The sequence below is a fragment of the Sander vitreus genome, chromosome 17, assembly GCF_031162955.1.
Source record: "Sander vitreus isolate 19-12246 chromosome 17, sanVit1, whole genome shotgun sequence".
NCBI lineage: Eukaryota > Metazoa > Chordata > Actinopteri > Perciformes > Percidae > Sander > Sander vitreus.
In genome coordinates this window covers 11,962,245-11,979,100 of record NC_135871.1, presented here as the reverse complement: position 1 = coordinate 11,979,100, position 16,856 = coordinate 11,962,245, and the positions used below count along the sequence as shown (strand labels likewise).

The window sequence follows — 16,856 nt, the reverse complement described above, 5'->3', positions numbered from 1 at the left end:
TTGGGCTTTCTAGATCAATCTGTATGTGAAATGAGAAAGGTGGATATAGGTACAGTAATAGCGGATTTAAATTTAAATCTGTTCTACTGTCCTGACAGTTGTGGCATCATTCATAAAAGGTGAGTGTGACATTTACGATATTAAGGTCGCTGGTCGACAATGAAAGAAATGTTTAATCTGCTAAATTACCCCATGAAATGATTACTTCAGTAGGCCTACTTCATAATGATTTAATGCTAACATGTCGTATCATTTTTAATTAACTTGGAACAGGAGAGAATGTGAAAAGTGTGTGTGTGTGTGTGGGGCGGGGGGGGAGGGGCGTAACTCAAGGACTAGCTGCACATTCAGGTGTCAGATATTCAGCTGCTAAATGCTTTCTCTATCACAAATTAAATCACAAAAATAATAATGCAATGCATTCCCACAGAGAATAGCCTGTTTTCTGCACTCTTCAGACCATTCAGGTAAATGTTAAGAGAAGGGTCAACAACAAGGCCAAGTTTCTTTTCCAAATATTATCAACCAGTTAAATAAGTACATTTAAATTCTAAGTCAGAATACAAATGTCACTGTGAGTAGATGGGATGTAAAACATTTGCTGCAGCAGAAATAAATGTCTTACACATCTGTAGCAATCTCCAGCATCAAAGCAAGACAATCCTGCACTGTTAGAGCTAATATATCTCTCTCATAAACCTGTGCAAGGTGCTGCATTGCCTCCTGAATTGCTGAGTAGGCCTAGATTGAGCCAGTTTAAAATTGTGAGTCAATCAGCACAGGCCAGGCACAGCACGTCAGCCATCGTTAGCTGTGACCTTGGGAGATAATAAGGGCTCTAAACTGGCTGTATGTGTGGGATAATAGCGCCATGATTAAAGAATTATGTAGGAGAGCATAAACATTGGCGTGTCTGTCAATGCATACAGGCATTCACCTGAGCCTGCGGGAAGACTGCTGCAGTTTCGATAACAAAATGTTGAGGAGGCAAGACTCGTAACTTTTGTGGATACAATTTAAGTGTAAAGGATTTTGTGTTAAGTCTGTATTTAGTCTGCCCTTATGTTCTCATAAATATTCATAAATATGCGCTGCCCAATTGGTCCACAAAATGCGCACTGTTCCCAGTTTGCTGTCGTCAAACCAACCAATGCTTATCGTAAATATGTGCCAAGCAGATGGGGACTATTATAAATATTCATTTTTGACTTAATACGTACCCTGTATGTAGACATGCAATTGTGCACTTCTAAACCACACAATAGAACTACAAACATTCCCACTGCTCCTAATACCCGTCAGCTCTCTGCCTTATGCATTCTCTTTGATAAAACACACAGGAATCAATGCATTAACAAAACACAGGAAAGAGTTTTGCTGTTTTAAGGTCAGGAAAAGGCTTGGTATGACTGATCTGAAGAAATCCTGTAAGAAACGGTATATAATCTCAGAGCAGAGACGAGAAATATTGGCTGTCATTAGGATTCAGGTCCCAGTTTGTGCTCTACAATAAATAATTTACGAAAAAGAAAGGAAATTAAAAAACTGAGCCAAAATAAGTAAGTAAATAACAAAAAGTTAACTACAAGATAAAGTTTACGCCGATGAAAACGTATTCAAGGCGATGTGATTGAACAAAATGTAAAGTAATTTTTTTTAATTAAATCATTCTTTCATCACTCAACACTAACAAAACATCATTAATGAACCAAAGATTTCATAGTCTTTATATCATTCACCTGTTCTGTCTTCTGCAGAGATTTTTTTTTAAATTGTATAAAAGCAATAACTGCCTTGCATTAATTAGAATGGAGTAGCATTTAATATCAGTGCCATGGGGAGTCTAATAAAGAGCTGATTTTGCAGTTTTTATTCCGTTGTATGTCTATTGGGCATAAGAAAAGGAGAAAATAGAAACTTATGAGTTAGCAAGTCCTTTAACAGTCTGACACACTACTAATTTGTATGTCTGAAGGTGTTGATGTAATACTGTAACATTATTTTTGGTGCCATGGTCATAATTGCTACTTATTCAGTGTAAAAGCTACACATAACCACATAAATAATTCCTTGGGTGAGATTCATCTTTATCTGATTTCTACCCTTGAAAACATTTCATGTATACAGCCAGAGTGAGAGAAAATGTCCCCTGTGTGTCAAACCCACGATAGAGAGACCTTGTACTTCGACCAAACACATCTGTATGACCGGGGACTATGATTGAAGGATAATTGGGTGCAAGCTTGTTGAAATGGAACCCTGTGATAGACCAGGAAATTCCAGTTTCATGGACATGGCCCTGGCAAGGTCGACACTGGGTTCAACACCTGGCTTCATAAAAGCCATAAATGAAAGACTGCGAGAAAGCGGGAGCTTTGAGGAACTAGATTAACAACTGGAGTAAAAGTGGTGAAGTTACTAACCCGATTAGATCTTATACAGTAAAGTCCATGTTCACATCATGTTGTTTCTTTCTTAATGCATAACCGTCCGAGGAGCTTATTTTTCTGATGCAGAGTCATGTTAAACGTCTCGCCTTGTAACTTTAATTAAGTGCATTAAGAGGAACGCACAGATTCAGCGTTCCCATTACTATTCACTCAATAATAATTAAAATATCAATCCAAGAGTGTTAAATTGAAAATGTTGCCATGCGTATCACAAAAGCAGCAAAATGTATCACCGAGACTGGTGGGCCAGTTGGAGGTAAAAGATGACTGGATGATTTGCACATGACTAGATACAAAGGGTTTCCCCGGGTATTCATTTACACACGCTGTTTGGATAGTCCCACCCACTGGCGTAGACTCAAGAATGACCAAACACACTGGAGCAGCACAAGGCGTTACCTTGGGGATAGTGCTGCATTAGTAATGAGAGTGTGACGGCTCTGTCCGGTTTCACTGACACACACACACACACACACACACACACACACACACACACAGAGTACAAGCACTGTTGGCTGGACTGATTCTGCATGGTAATTAACCATAATGATGTAAACAAGAACTCATTCCACCAAGGTCCGTTGCCGATGAACAGCAATCTGTTCCAGTATCTGTGACATTGCTGGGATTTGCTCATTTTAGGAGCAACTGTCGGGCTTTGAGAGAGGCCTACTTTGCATGTAATGTATTTCACAACCGCCTTTCCTGCTACGCACCTTTGATCAAAGGAGAAGCATTTATCAGGTGGTGGAGGAAAGTTTTGATGACACTAGTGTTTCAGATTCAAGCACAACTCTGAACAGGTGGGAGCCAAGGACTGGGTTATTTTTTGTTGGATTGTATATACGTAGTTGAGGAGGCTTCAAAGCACACAAGGTGCCGCTGTCCATGTAGTGTTCTGTCTCTACTCAAGTTTTTCTTTTGTCGGAAACAATGTGATTCAAAAGCCTTCCCCAGGCAAATGACTTGAGACTTTAAAAATCAACAATGACTCAATGAGTTGCAAATCAAAACTAATTGTCACTTAACTACTCTTTCCTTGGGTAGATTCTTGAGCTTTTCTCCTGTTTGTATTCTCTGTAAGTCAAACCAGAGGCAAGAAAAGAAGACGCTTTCTCATTCCTGTTGTGAAGCCGAGAGACAAAGATAGACATAAATACCTTTTGTTCTCCTGTATTGCCCACATTCTTCAGGTATGTTTAATTAATGCATGCTTATTGTGGTGTTCTTGTCTCATGGCATATGGAAGAAAATACATCTGTTTAATCAACAACTTCCTCTGACAGTCCCTCAGTTGGGCGTGAGCTGTCGCTTCTATTCTCAGATAGTACCGTAGAGGGATATGAACCTCATAGAAATTCATGAGACCGTCTCCAGGAGCTCCTCACAGCCAGGTACAGCACCAGAGAAAAACATGAAGTGAAACCCAGCCAGAGTGCTGAGCCTGAGTCTTATACTGCTTGAATGTGCTTTAGTACTTACATTATTTGAAGAGCCTTTATTATTGTCAGAACACATTAATCTAGAACAGAACTGCTGCCATTTCCCTCACAGAACATCTAGGTAGAGTAGCCTTTGTAGGAGACAGGGTTTAGTCTCTCTGATGATTGCTATGGGCTCCCTGTGCTTGTAATCAAGACACTAGCACGCTCAGCCCACTCTACATAGACACTCAGAAGATTACCTCTTCAATCCCCATCAACTGTGATTACCCCTAAAGGAGGTGTGGAAATGTCACATTTTACATATCCTAATATTTCACCTCACATAAAGTCCTGCAGTCTCTCCTGGAGTGAAGGTAATGTCATGGGAAAGTGAAATGGCAGGGCTGTCCCCTTCACCCAGACCTGAAGCACCTCCTGCTGTTGTTGCCTCCTTCTGAGTCAGGGCACTGGGGTAATTGGGGTTCCAATGGCCATTAACTTAGACTAGGTGGCAGACCACCACAACCACTATCAGTGTAATTGGATCTAATTGGCCCAGTGTTGCCAATGATTCGGATCAGACAAATAGCACCAGCTAATTGAAATGGCGGCGTGACCTTTCGAAAGCTTCAGTCTAATTAACCTTTGTGCTGCATGCAGGTACTGTATGTGGAAGCGGGCTACGAGCAATGACGGCTGACGGGCCACAGAGAGGGCTGGGCTATAATCATATTGCAGCTAATCGCTGATTGGGGGATTACACCCAGTGAAATCCCCTGCAGCACAAACTGAACTGTACCCCCCCCCTCATTCAAGATAGGTTTCTGTTTCTACTCTCAATCTTTAACTGGATTAACACTGTGATAAACAATGCTAGAATGCTTACATTCATTTTGATAAAAGGAACCAAAAAAACTAAGCATAATATCCAGGTCGAAATGAATAACAATCTTTAAAAAACTAATAAACTATATCTGCTGGTTTAGAGAAAGGGTATTACCAATATGCTTACTTTTAGGCATGAGATAAAAAATGGGCCAAAGAAAAACAGATTCACCTGACATGAGAAGCTAATAGTTTTAGCATTGTCTCCTTCTTTCAAAGCATTTGGCCACCATATTGTTCTGTGACATATGGGGCTTTATCTTCATCAAGCATAGGTACACGGAGCATAGTGCAGCAGACAGCTAACAAATATTTAGTAGAATCTTGCAAATACATGAACAATAGGCGGTGTGTGATCTGTGGGGAACATCAGTCAAATCACCTTTTTTTCCTTCACTTTGTAAACCATGCTACATAATTGCAACTGGCTGTAAAGGTCTGTAAATATTGTCATAAAGAAAACGGACTTGGATTCTATATTGGAGGAATTCAAAGTACAAGCTACATGGAATTCTGGGTGATAGAGACACAAATACCATCTGCGTTGTGTAAGCAGATCAGCAGTAAACCTCTCATTCTTCTATCCCAATTAATGGCACAGTTTACTTTGCTATGATCAGAAGCCAAGTATGTGCACAATCAGGCCTCTATACTCTCAGCCATTATATAATTAAATCTGCAGTCGCTCGCACTTGCGGACAATAATTTACGAGAAAAGGGTAGAGAAGCGGACGGAGGAAAAGTTTGTGCACGGTCTGTTCAGTGCATAAATGAAAATTAATGAATCACTTGGGGAGTCGGCAAACCTAAATGGAATAGGGTGGAGTACAAAGTCGTTAAGTTTGATATGGTAGTATTTGGAAACATAAATAATGGCAAAGAACCTCCAGTGCACTTAAATACCGCAGTAAAAAACACATTTCCAAATATCACCAGTGACCTACACGAATAAAGGCAGAATAGTAACAGCTTGTTTCATATAATTCCTGAGAACAGAGGAGCAGGAGAGGAGATATTTTTAAACCGGTCGGCCAAAACAGAATCCAAGATGAAGTTAAAGTCAACCTGCCCTCCAATCCCCAGTGTGTTGTTCTATCTCGAAGACACCTTGGGGGCATGGTCACTTATCCCAGTGATACAGTGTTTGTTTGTGCTTCACTTGCTGTCCCTGTCATGTTAAACAGATTATCTAGTGGGGGCTATCAGCCGTCATTTTCAAGCAGGGTGTGCATGCTGATGTGTCACTATAAGATATTGTTTGCAGGAATGCATTTTGGGACCACTGCCGGGCAAAATGAATGGCAGCTAATGCTCCTAGCAGCCTTGGAATGAGCTCACAGAGAAGGTTGGCTAATCCTATCATTCTACACCATTCATCTCCAATCCACTTGGCTTTCCGCATTTTTTCTCAACGGGCAATTTGTGGCTTCCCTGCTGGATCTCCTCAAAGCCAGTGTGTTATGACTACAAAACACCTCCAGGGCCGCGTGGGAGTCAGAGAAGACACCACTAAACGCAGTCGGCGACCCTGTCACTGTCCACTGCACGCTGCCAGAAATAGCTTAATCACAGATACTTTCGAAAAAGCATCAAATTGTGGCCTGTCAACGTCAAATTATGAACAAACCGTGGCTCAGTTGCCCACAAGATCATTAGTCAACAACTAAAACGCTCGCTGTATTTTTATGCCACCTACCCTCAAAACTAAAATCCTAGTTATTTTGTCTCAACAGAATACTTCCCAAATGACTCATAAGGAAGACAATAACAATGTTTTTGGTAAACATGCTTATTCTTTTATTCTAAAGGCCACAGTATAAGGGGTGTTTAATATCGTCTCTAAAACAAAACAGAGCCTGAGTTTGAATGGCTTCCAGATGGTGGTGTCCCCCTCCACACAGTCAGTCGGTTTCTGCCTGACAGATGCTACGCTTGCTTCCAGGGAAGAATCTGAGCAACCTTCCATGACTAACCATGGACCTGCATTAACCATCTCCTTAGTACCATGTACTGTATGGCTTCCCAGCTCTTTGAAGGGGAGGGCCCCCAGGGTCTAACTACACTGACACAGTTCACATGAGTATGTGTGTACTGTATCCATACATTGTCTATCTGAATATGTACTCTGTATGACTGCAATATTAAAATGCACATACACAGAGGTGAAGACTTTCACCACGTAAAAAAGCCTAATCTTGATTGCAATAAAGTATTCCTTCAGTTAGAAGATTATTTGATTGGCAAGTCTCAGTCAGTGGTTATAAATCTGCATGGCACACAGAATTTTTTTTTTTCATCCGTTGTCTTTTGAAATTTCTGGCAATGTAATAGTGTGGTACTGCTGAGTAGTGAGTTTCCCCATCAATCTCAGCTGTTTCCAAATGATAATGGCATGCTCTGTATATCAGAGAAACCATGGTGAGACCTATTTACTATGTCCTCAAGCAAATATTGATAGCCTGCTAGAGCATTTTCACTCCTATTGACCAGTGTGGCAGTATTATTATCACATTTCATGTCTCGAATCAATCCATATTTCTAGCTATATTCCCTCTTTTGCTCCTCACCTGAGCCTCCTTTGAAAGCAAACAACATACTGTAGTGTAACAAGCATTGAGCAGAGGAGGGGGCTGTTTGACAACGCGCTGCTCATCAGCCCAGAGCTGCAACTCTACTCACACGCAGCTCCCACGGCTCCCCTGTGTGATTTTGCAGAGCCCAGCCGGCAACGCTAGCATTCTGGCTGTGGTCAGTCAGAGCCCAGGGAGCTGTGACAGCCTTGCTGCTCTTTCAGCCGCAGCAAAAAAGAAAAAAAAATGCAATGAAGCATTAGAGTCCTCTGGGCAGGGAAGGAATGAGCAAAGAACGTTGCCACACCACAGGCACATTCATATGCGAAATATGAAGATGCACGTAAAAGACAAAGTGTATGCATATGGGCACAAATACACGCTATCACTTTTCAGCATGCAGTGCAGCCAAATGATTTGAAAAACAGAACTAAATAGGACATCCAGCCATCCAATATTTATCCAGAGAGTAAGACAGAGCGAGGGTGTTAACGCCTGGACCGTTCCAGATAGCTCTCAACTTCAGTGTGGGGGTTAAACGGCAGGTTTTTTGGCTCAGGTTGATCGTCATTTTTCATCTGAAGGGCATCCTTCAGTAAGGCTTAGAGCTGCATCCTATACTTACAGTTTGCACTGTGGGCCAGGTGATAGCCATATAAACAAAATGTGCATATCTGCCTTTACATTTCAGCCAATATCGGCTTGGCAAAGTATCCATGAGTTTCAAGCCTTTAGATTAACAATAGGCCACTCAAATATTGTGTAGAGATTTCTTAGGCAACACTTAAAGCAAAGCATTTAAACACCTTGAGTGTTATAAAAACTAATGGTTAGTATACAAGCTAGAAAACTCAGAAACAACCCTTAAACTCTGCCAGAAATTGGCTTAAGTTGCCTCAAAGTAACATTTTCCATGTTCTCCAGTTCTGTCCCAGTAGAACTGTAAATCAGTGCAACACCGATCACTAGGGAGAGGAAAGCACATCACTGAAGGACAGGAAAAGCTCTTCTATCTAATTTCTGACTCCTGTAAATGTTCAGTCATAAACACTAAGCTGCCCTAAGGTAAAGCAAATGCACTTCCAGTCCTGAAATTCTGGGGTTATTCCCAGTAAACTCCCTTTCTTGACATGCTACAGTCACAAAAAGAGTTTGATGAGACGGCTGTGGTAGCCGTACTGTTTCGTTGCCTAAAGGGTGGCTTTGAGCTCTAAGAAACAAGGATTAACTACAGAGCTCTATTTCTTTTCAATCTTTCATGCTCAAGTTTATTTTGTGTTAGGCTTTGTGTTGACTCCTATCCCCTTGTAATGCCCTGGAATCCCCATTAGGGACCCAGCCCTCTAGGATTCCCAAATGCAGCCCCCTCCCCCCTTGCCCACTAGGCAGGGTGCCTGTCTTCGATGGGATCTCTTGTTTCTCTCAAACAGCAAAACTCATAGTGAGACCCTTTCAGATCAGTCAAAATGAGCTTAGTGCTGATCAGCTAACCAAAACTTGGATTCATTGTGCTCTGCACCAAGAGACCGCAAGACTGAAAGAATTAGGACTAGAGAACCCTGAGAGCCACTCTTCAAGTAAGTCTTGCATATCAAATCAGGCTAGAGTAAAACTAAATCACGGCCACATCCTTGCTTGTAGAAACAGCAATTGCTCCGTTGGTTTGGTAAAAAGGCTTTCTGTTGTCCCTGCAGCAAGGAGAGACAAAATGGACTGTGGCTAAGATAATGTATTGACTAGGCTCATCCTACAAGGCTGGACAATCACATAACACCACTGTTTTTATTGAATGCCTGCTCAACACAGAGCAGCTGTATAAATACTGTACATTAGACAGGATCCAGGCTCCCAGTAAAAACAGAAACTCTGTTTTTCATAAATATATGGATTGTTGGATAAATAAATCAAGAGATAGGCCTAAACTAAATAAATCTTTGGAATGTGCCAGAAACAAAGCAACAACTGGAGCATTTGTGGATGAAAGCAGACAAGCTGTTGTTGTGTTCCTGCAATGAGGCCTGAAGGGCCTGGTGCTGCAGAGTAGGCCTTGTCTCTGCCCATGAAGCCTCGAGCCCAGCAGAGTAAGTTATTCAATTGTTTAAATGACATTGTAATATAATGTCATGCTTGTGGCTCATTGTATCTTCGTGGATGTGACTGTTCAGCAGGCATGCTGCTGATTTTGATATAACTTCAAAAACACTTCAGTCATTTTGCTTCACAATCCATTTAATTGCTACCTAGAGGTGTCTGTCACACTCATAATAAGTCATCAACAGAGCAGGAATTTGTCACAATCATCTTTAATGAAACTGACACTCATCTATGCCTCCTCTTTCTGTTGGTGAGTACTTCCATTGATTGGCCTCTGATGAGGCTGCAGGGCAGTAGGCTGGTGCAGAAAATGTGATTTGTGGCTATTTGGTGTGATACTGATTTGTTTACCCTCTGTGGGCAGGGCAAATCCATTTATCACGTGGACCAGACTGAAACGTACGGTCCACAACAGACTAGAAGCTGGGATAGTGTGTGAATGATCGGCTGCTGCCAGCTGTGGATTGTGTGAGCATTGTCTCTATCATCTAAACCCCCATATAAATCAGCCACATTCACTCAACAGTGTGCTTTTTTCGGAGTTTTAAAGAAGAAAATGCTTCCTGCAGATGTGGCACAGTCATACACAAGAATCAAAATATTTAAAATGACTCTTCGGTGCTCGACATTTAATTTCTTGGAAAATAATAAATCAAAAATCTACGTCAAGACCTTTACAGAATTTAAGAAAGGTCACAGAGATCTAACTTAAAGTGGCTTTCCAAACAATGATTTAAAAAAACTGCATACTTACTGTACACAGTGGCAATATGGAGTGGTGGATACAAAGGCCTGCCTTTTATTTAATCACAAGCCAAAGTAGTCTACATGAAAAGGCTTCATTTGACAAACATGAAACATTACCATTTTGTTGTGTTCTCTGTTGCTTTTGTTTAAATAAAGAAGATTAAGGCTTTTCAGAACTGTATCTGAAATGAAAGATGCTAAATCCTTTTGTTCTTGTACCTATTCCAAAATTCCTAAAATGTTCAAACAGCTTTTCTCACTGAAGGCTTATTCACTGTCAAACAAAAACACAGTTTATTGCTTTCAAGCTTTACAGACCAGAGACAAATTTCTCCTCAGATGAGTGGAAACGTGGTAGCAGTACTGTACTCACCACAGTGCTCAAGTCATGCTCCTCCATCAGCCTGAGGGAGTTCTGGTAGCAGGAGGTGAGGTCATTGGTCTCAGTAGAGCCCACATGACCTCTGGCCACCGGGCCCACGGTGTGAATCACATCTGTCGGAAAGGGACAACACACAAAGATCTTTTCAGCACAGCCTACTTCTAGCAAGGTTACAAGTTTGACGGTATTTCTAGTAGTGCCGTGTAGTGTGAGAATAAGTACAATGCAGCTGAGCAGTCAAACTAAAGTTTTTAAAATCTGCAGAATCATCATCAAATACAAAATATGATAAAGTTTGTTTTCACAATGAGACAATGGGGCCGGCATGAACAAACCACTGCCTGAAATGAATGCATTTATTCAGTAAATGAAACAGCAGCTTAGATAGAAAATCAATTACAAGATTCTTTTATGCCATCTACTCAAATATTCATTTCTTTCCCTGTACTCTCTTTCCCTTCGCATAGTAATGTCTTTACCTGTCAATCACTGGTCCCCTTGTCTGGCCTGGCCAGACTGAGGAATGCAGCTTCTTAATTGAATCATAGGAGTGATGACAGGAAAATACGAGAATCTAAGCAGTGACTTGACAGAAACATAATCTTCGCCTTCTGCCTGACTACCCTTGGCCTTCTCAGTGCTGGACAGGACAGGTCAGCATCGATAAACGAGAAGTAACTCTGCATCACCCACAGAGCATTCCAGAGAGGTTTAGCATGTGTTGCATTTACACGCACACACAAACTGCAAGGATTTCAATGACACAGTACGACATCATTTTAACAAATATGATAAAAATTCCTCAAAAAAGCCATCACGGTTTGGATGCAATATCACGCCATTGTGAACTGTAAACTTTCAGTTTCTCTGTTTATTTAAAAACAGACCGTTTCAGAGTGTCACAGTCTTTTACTTTATTCAGCAGTATTTACTGGTGAATCTTAATTCATGGCCAATTAAATATAGATCAACTATGACTCATACATTTGCAATTCAACACATCAAGTCCCCAGTTCTGTGCACTAAAATATTAAACCCTGTTGAAGTATGAATACTAAGGAATCAGGTTCAGGTGAGGGCATGAAACACTGCAGTCTCATGTGTTTTCTTTCAACTAACCTCACCATTCACTTATAATATAAAACACTTAGCCTCACTTTCCCACTGAAAAAAAATGCAAGCTATATTATTACTCTACTTGACCATAAATCATTTATAGATTACATTTAGTTCTCAGTTGTATGTCTGGTTGCTTAATCGGTCAGGATGAAAAAATGCAAGGGGAACCACTATAATCAAGTGGCTTTCACTGGTGTTGCTTAAACGTGCTGACACAACAAGCAGACGGCAAAGAACTAGTGGCGATGAGGGCCGACTATGGCGTCGCCTCACGTCGCCTCACGTCGCCTGTGTCTTGGTCAAAAAGGGACCGAGCAGCTCGCTGTAGCCAGCTGGCTAGTTAGCTAGCTTGCTAATTCCACCCAACATGCCTTCATACTACACTGGTTACAGAAAATGAGCCGAACAAAGTTGTCACTCACACAAGAGTGTGTGAATAAAACATTAAGTTGATACATTTTATTAATGTAGTGGCCAGCTGGCTGGCTAGTTAGCTAGCTAGATTGCTTAGGAGCTCAGTTCTTAGTCTAGCACCAACCAAGGTGCAGAGGGAGAGTCTACAGTCTTTATATTAAGTTTTACGATACGGGACATTATTTTATCAGTTTAATTTGTAATGTGTAGACATGTAGATCTATTAAAAGATGTTGAAATGTTGAAATAAATACATGTACACAAGTATTTGTGTCTCATTGTAATTCGTAATTTGCACATTGTACATTGTAATCTGTTATCTGAACAGCTAATCAGAGTGATCTCTCTCACTAACATTGCGGACGCCAATTTAACATGTTCGAACCAGCCAAAAAGGCAGAAGGGGGTCGACAAAGTTGGACACACACAAGGATCTCCTTGGTGTGTCAGCACCTTAAGGGGCGAGATTTTGTGTTTGGGAGAGGCAAGAAACAAGACGATACCTAGCTAAGCTGAGGTTGGGCTGTAATGAGAATGGAGCTGTCTGAAGTATTGTCTTTTTCCAGAATAGTAGGCCGAAAATTGCACAATGTGGTTATAATGGGACACGTGGTAAGTTGTTTTTCATGCATAATACATGAAGTTCTTCACTACAAGAATTGCAACATGCCAATTAGAGTGTGGGCAAGCGCCAATAACCAGACTACTGGTGAATTCATGAAAATGTAAACAGTTCTTATCTCACCAGTACCAATGTCTCCACTTGTATCCTCAACACTTCCACATCAAATACATATTTATGCAGCTGTGTTTCTGTAAGGTGAAATGCATATTTCACTTCGTAACTAAGGAAGGATATTACAGGAAGAACAGTTAGTTTCTGTAGAACTCCAAAACACTCTGGCAGCGTCTTCAGTATATCTGTTAAACTAAACACAAATGACCTCTCTACCCTTGTTCTTGGAGTGACTGAGGTTTTTTTTAAAGGAAAAGGCATTGTGGGTCATTCTCAAAATCCAACAAAATCCAATGATTTTTTTGCAATGAGGTGTCACAAGTTACTGTAAATTGTAAGGCCTTTATTGAATGATAAGAAAAGACTTTTGAGCTTGTACTGAAGGAAAATCTTCTGCAGGGACACTGAAATATAAATAAGTCTGATTAGTTAAGTAATATTAATAAAGAGAGGGGGGGGGGCTTGATTGTGGTGATGATAACAGATGCAGAAACACATCAAAAGACATGACATTGTTGACTTTTGAACGCATGATTAAACTCATTAGAGGAAAGCTGTCGTTTAGTATGTTGAAGGCAAATGAATCAGTCATTATTAGAAAATTTCAAATCTTCCCATCAAAAGTCTCTGCAGCCCTAACCTGCTAAATAATATGAATTAACTTGTAAAAAATAATGATACTATGGCAATGAGAGGGATATAAAAAATCCAATCATTTCAAAATGAACCTGTTAAGAAAGAGACCAGAACTACAGAATTGCAATACACATCCGACCGTAGTTTGCTCGGAGCATATAAAATAAGTCATTAAGGAAATTAACGGAACACTTCTTTATCACACATACAACAAAATCCCTGCTGCACACGCCTCCTCCAAGACTCTCGCCTTGCCAATTCCACCAGAAGTTAATGAGCTTCCAATCCCAGCAATGTTTTTAGCAGTTTTATTTCCTCCCAATATCTCCACTGGATTTGTTCATTGAGGTCTCTTGCTTGGGGCTACAAGGTCAGTAACACAATTTAACCAGCAAAGACTGACGATTGCCATTCAAACCGTGCCTTCTTCCCCACGTAAGCCCATAGGCTCTGCAAAGAAAAACAAGCAGATAGAACAACAAAACAAAACAAAATCAATCCCGCAGGTTTCTTCTCTTTATAAGAGACAATTGTGTACTAAACTCTGGGCATAAGGTCCAAGTTAAATACCATAACGAGACTGATATTGACAGATATTGTCTATTGTGCTGTGATTAGACTCTATAAGGCTACTCACTTTGTATTGTATTCTGCATCCTACAACACAAACCCCGAGCAACAATTTATTTTCCTCAGCATATGTCTGAATGTGTATCCTCTCTGTTACTATGACAACTCGGCATGGGCAGGTTTGCTACTGACGACAAACTGCCAACAGGGATGCAGTGGAGTCTTTAAAGTTGTTGCTCAGTCGTTTTCATTCTAAATGAAGGCAATGTGCCACCGTGCATGCATTATGCCTGGCTGTTCTAGACTTCTAATGTGCCATGACGAGCACACATTCCTCCCATCAATTCTTGAAAGTCAATAAAGAAGCACTGAAATTGGGAAACATGTAGCTAGCTGTGGAGTCAACAGACACTTGTTTTTATCTTCTTTGTTCAGTACTATCGTGCCTATTGTGTTGTTAAGAAGTAACAGCAAAATGCCTTAAATACAAAGAGAATGTAGAATGCCTTTGTCTAAATACCCTCAGCACCTTCAGTGTGTGACTTGTTTTTGAATGATCAGTGACATTGTGCAGGTGCACCACACCTCAAGGTGTCGCTGTTCGTTTAAAACTGCGCTTAAACGTAATCATTTGTTTTTGGCTGGAGATGAAGAGAGGATGTCAAATTCCTTTTCAATCTAGCTCTAGACTGACATGAATATAGAAAACACTAAAGAGAACTATAGGAAACAATTAAAAGGAAACTGACGCGGGATATATTTTCTTTATGCAGACCTATTCAGAGACAAACACATCTTCACATATTCCTCTAAATTGCAAGGGCCTTATACTGTGCACTATCCAGCTGCATTATGTAGGAAAATATAAATATCAGATGACGACTCAATATCTGCACACTTAGTAAAAGGCTAAGATCAGGTAGCCTGGATGCCAGCCGAACTTAGCCCCGCCCACAAGCTTTGAGGTCGGGAACATTCTGACTAGAATCTGAGTATGACAATGTCAGGCTAAAGATCAGTAGCAAAAGAATAAAAAAAAAGAAATAAATTCCTGATCGAGACATCCCTTGTGGCAAGTGATTTTCGATAAGCCTGGTATGTTTGGAATGGACAGGACACAAAAAGGTCCCTTTCCCACACCAACTTTGGAGCATGTGTGTGAACATCTTCGAGCTTACTAAAATATTCCTCAGCTGAATAACTACCAAGGGGACATGCTCACTTCAAAGACGCCACTTTCTTAGCAACTAAAAAATCTTTTGAAATATCTAGACTTCATTTAGAAGAGAAGTGCTGCGCTTTTTCAGAGAGGGACCAGCACTTCACAGCATAATCAATCTTTCATTTTTACTTGCCTGTACTGACTTTGAGGCTGCTTTACCATTCCACATAACTATTCCAAAAGGCCTGAACATGTTTACTGTAGTGTGCCTGCTCCTGAATGGTCCCATTCTTGCCAACAACTGTTAGTACCAAAGAGATATGTGGATATGAAAGCCTCATTTATATTTATTATAATTCACAAGAGCTAGCAGACAATAATCAAACCACTTTCATGCTGCCCATGGCAATTATCCTCCACACTCAAGAATCAACAAAGCACATAATGACTTTGAGTCCATTAAGAAATTCAGCCAAAATTGAATTTAACGGCAGTCACTATTTTCATGGAGTAAGCCAGATTCTGTATGGAGCGTGGACTGCAGGCTTATTAGTCTGAATTAAGTGTCTCTATAAAGTTATATGACTGATGCTGAAAATCAGTGAAATCATCTAAAAGTCAGGAGGTACAGTAGCTCAGTGACTATCTAACTCTCATTGATAATCAGCAAAAAAAAAACAGCAAAATTGCTGAAGTCATTTAAATGTACACTTACATACAGTTTCTTAATTAAGAAAAAAAAACGTTATTTGCATAACAATATCAGGAAAAGCACCATCTCAAATAATGCTGGTCTATTATGAAAACTGTCCCTGATGAAAGTGAACCGCAGCCAGCGGGATGGGATTTCTTGAATCTAGAAGAAGCTCGGTGTTGTGCAACTACTGCCTGTCTCGTGTTATAAGACTTGATTTAGACAGACTTTACAGTGCAATGCATCAGAGCAAATTGAAAAAATAAGATCAATAAAGTAACACAGCATTCGCTGAAATCTCTCGTCTGTGTGCCATTAATATTGAATTTTTTGTTGTTGTTTTTCCCCGAAAAACCATGAACAAAACAAAACAAAACACAGGAAAGCAGAAGAGGGAGAGTCATTTAAAGGGTAATTCAACGACGAAGCACACAGGGGAGAAATATATAGATATACTGCTCTCTATGGCTTTTTACTTGCAGTCATACTTTAATCTGTGATGTCGACGCAGGTATCTCCCTTTTTAACAGTTGATGGACAACACAAGCTGTGGCATCAGAGTTTCATAACAAGTAATGCAGCAGCAGTTTTCTCTCAGTTTACATAAAGAAATACATACACACAGAGTACATTTATTTTTACTGTTAACTCCATCAAGATGAGAGTTGAAGACATGTCTATTATTATTTTTATTATCATTACCACCATTGTAATAATCCCATATACTGCAATTAACTCAGTGCTCTATAATTGCATGCTCTTGTTAAACATTGTTTAGCTCAGCCAACTAGTCAAAATAAAGCATAAATTCTTCAACTTTTCTATACATGCTGGTTTTAATTAATGACTGCTTCCACACATCTAAATATGACAGCAAATAAGTACCTGAGTCACAACTGAGAGGACACGTCTATCTTTTGTCAATCAAAAAGCGGTCACATTGCCCATGAATGGAAAAAAAGCAAGAGAGATG

The 16,856-nt window shown here is 40.3% G+C and overlaps 1 protein-coding gene across 2 annotated transcripts in view; it reads right to left on the bottom strand.

Annotated features, from left to right (window-relative positions):
- The window catches only part of macrod2 (mono-ADP ribosylhydrolase 2), a 426,308-nt gene that overhangs the window by 117,881 nt on the left and 291,571 nt on the right, over positions 1-16,856 (bottom strand). For both annotated transcript variants that reach the window (XM_078272630.1, XM_078272629.1), the window contains exon 6: positions 10,544-10,665. In XM_078272630.1, coding sequence (XP_078128756.1) covers positions 10,544-10,665 — 122 coding nt within the window. The remainder of the gene's footprint in view (positions 1-10,543; positions 10,666-16,856) is intronic.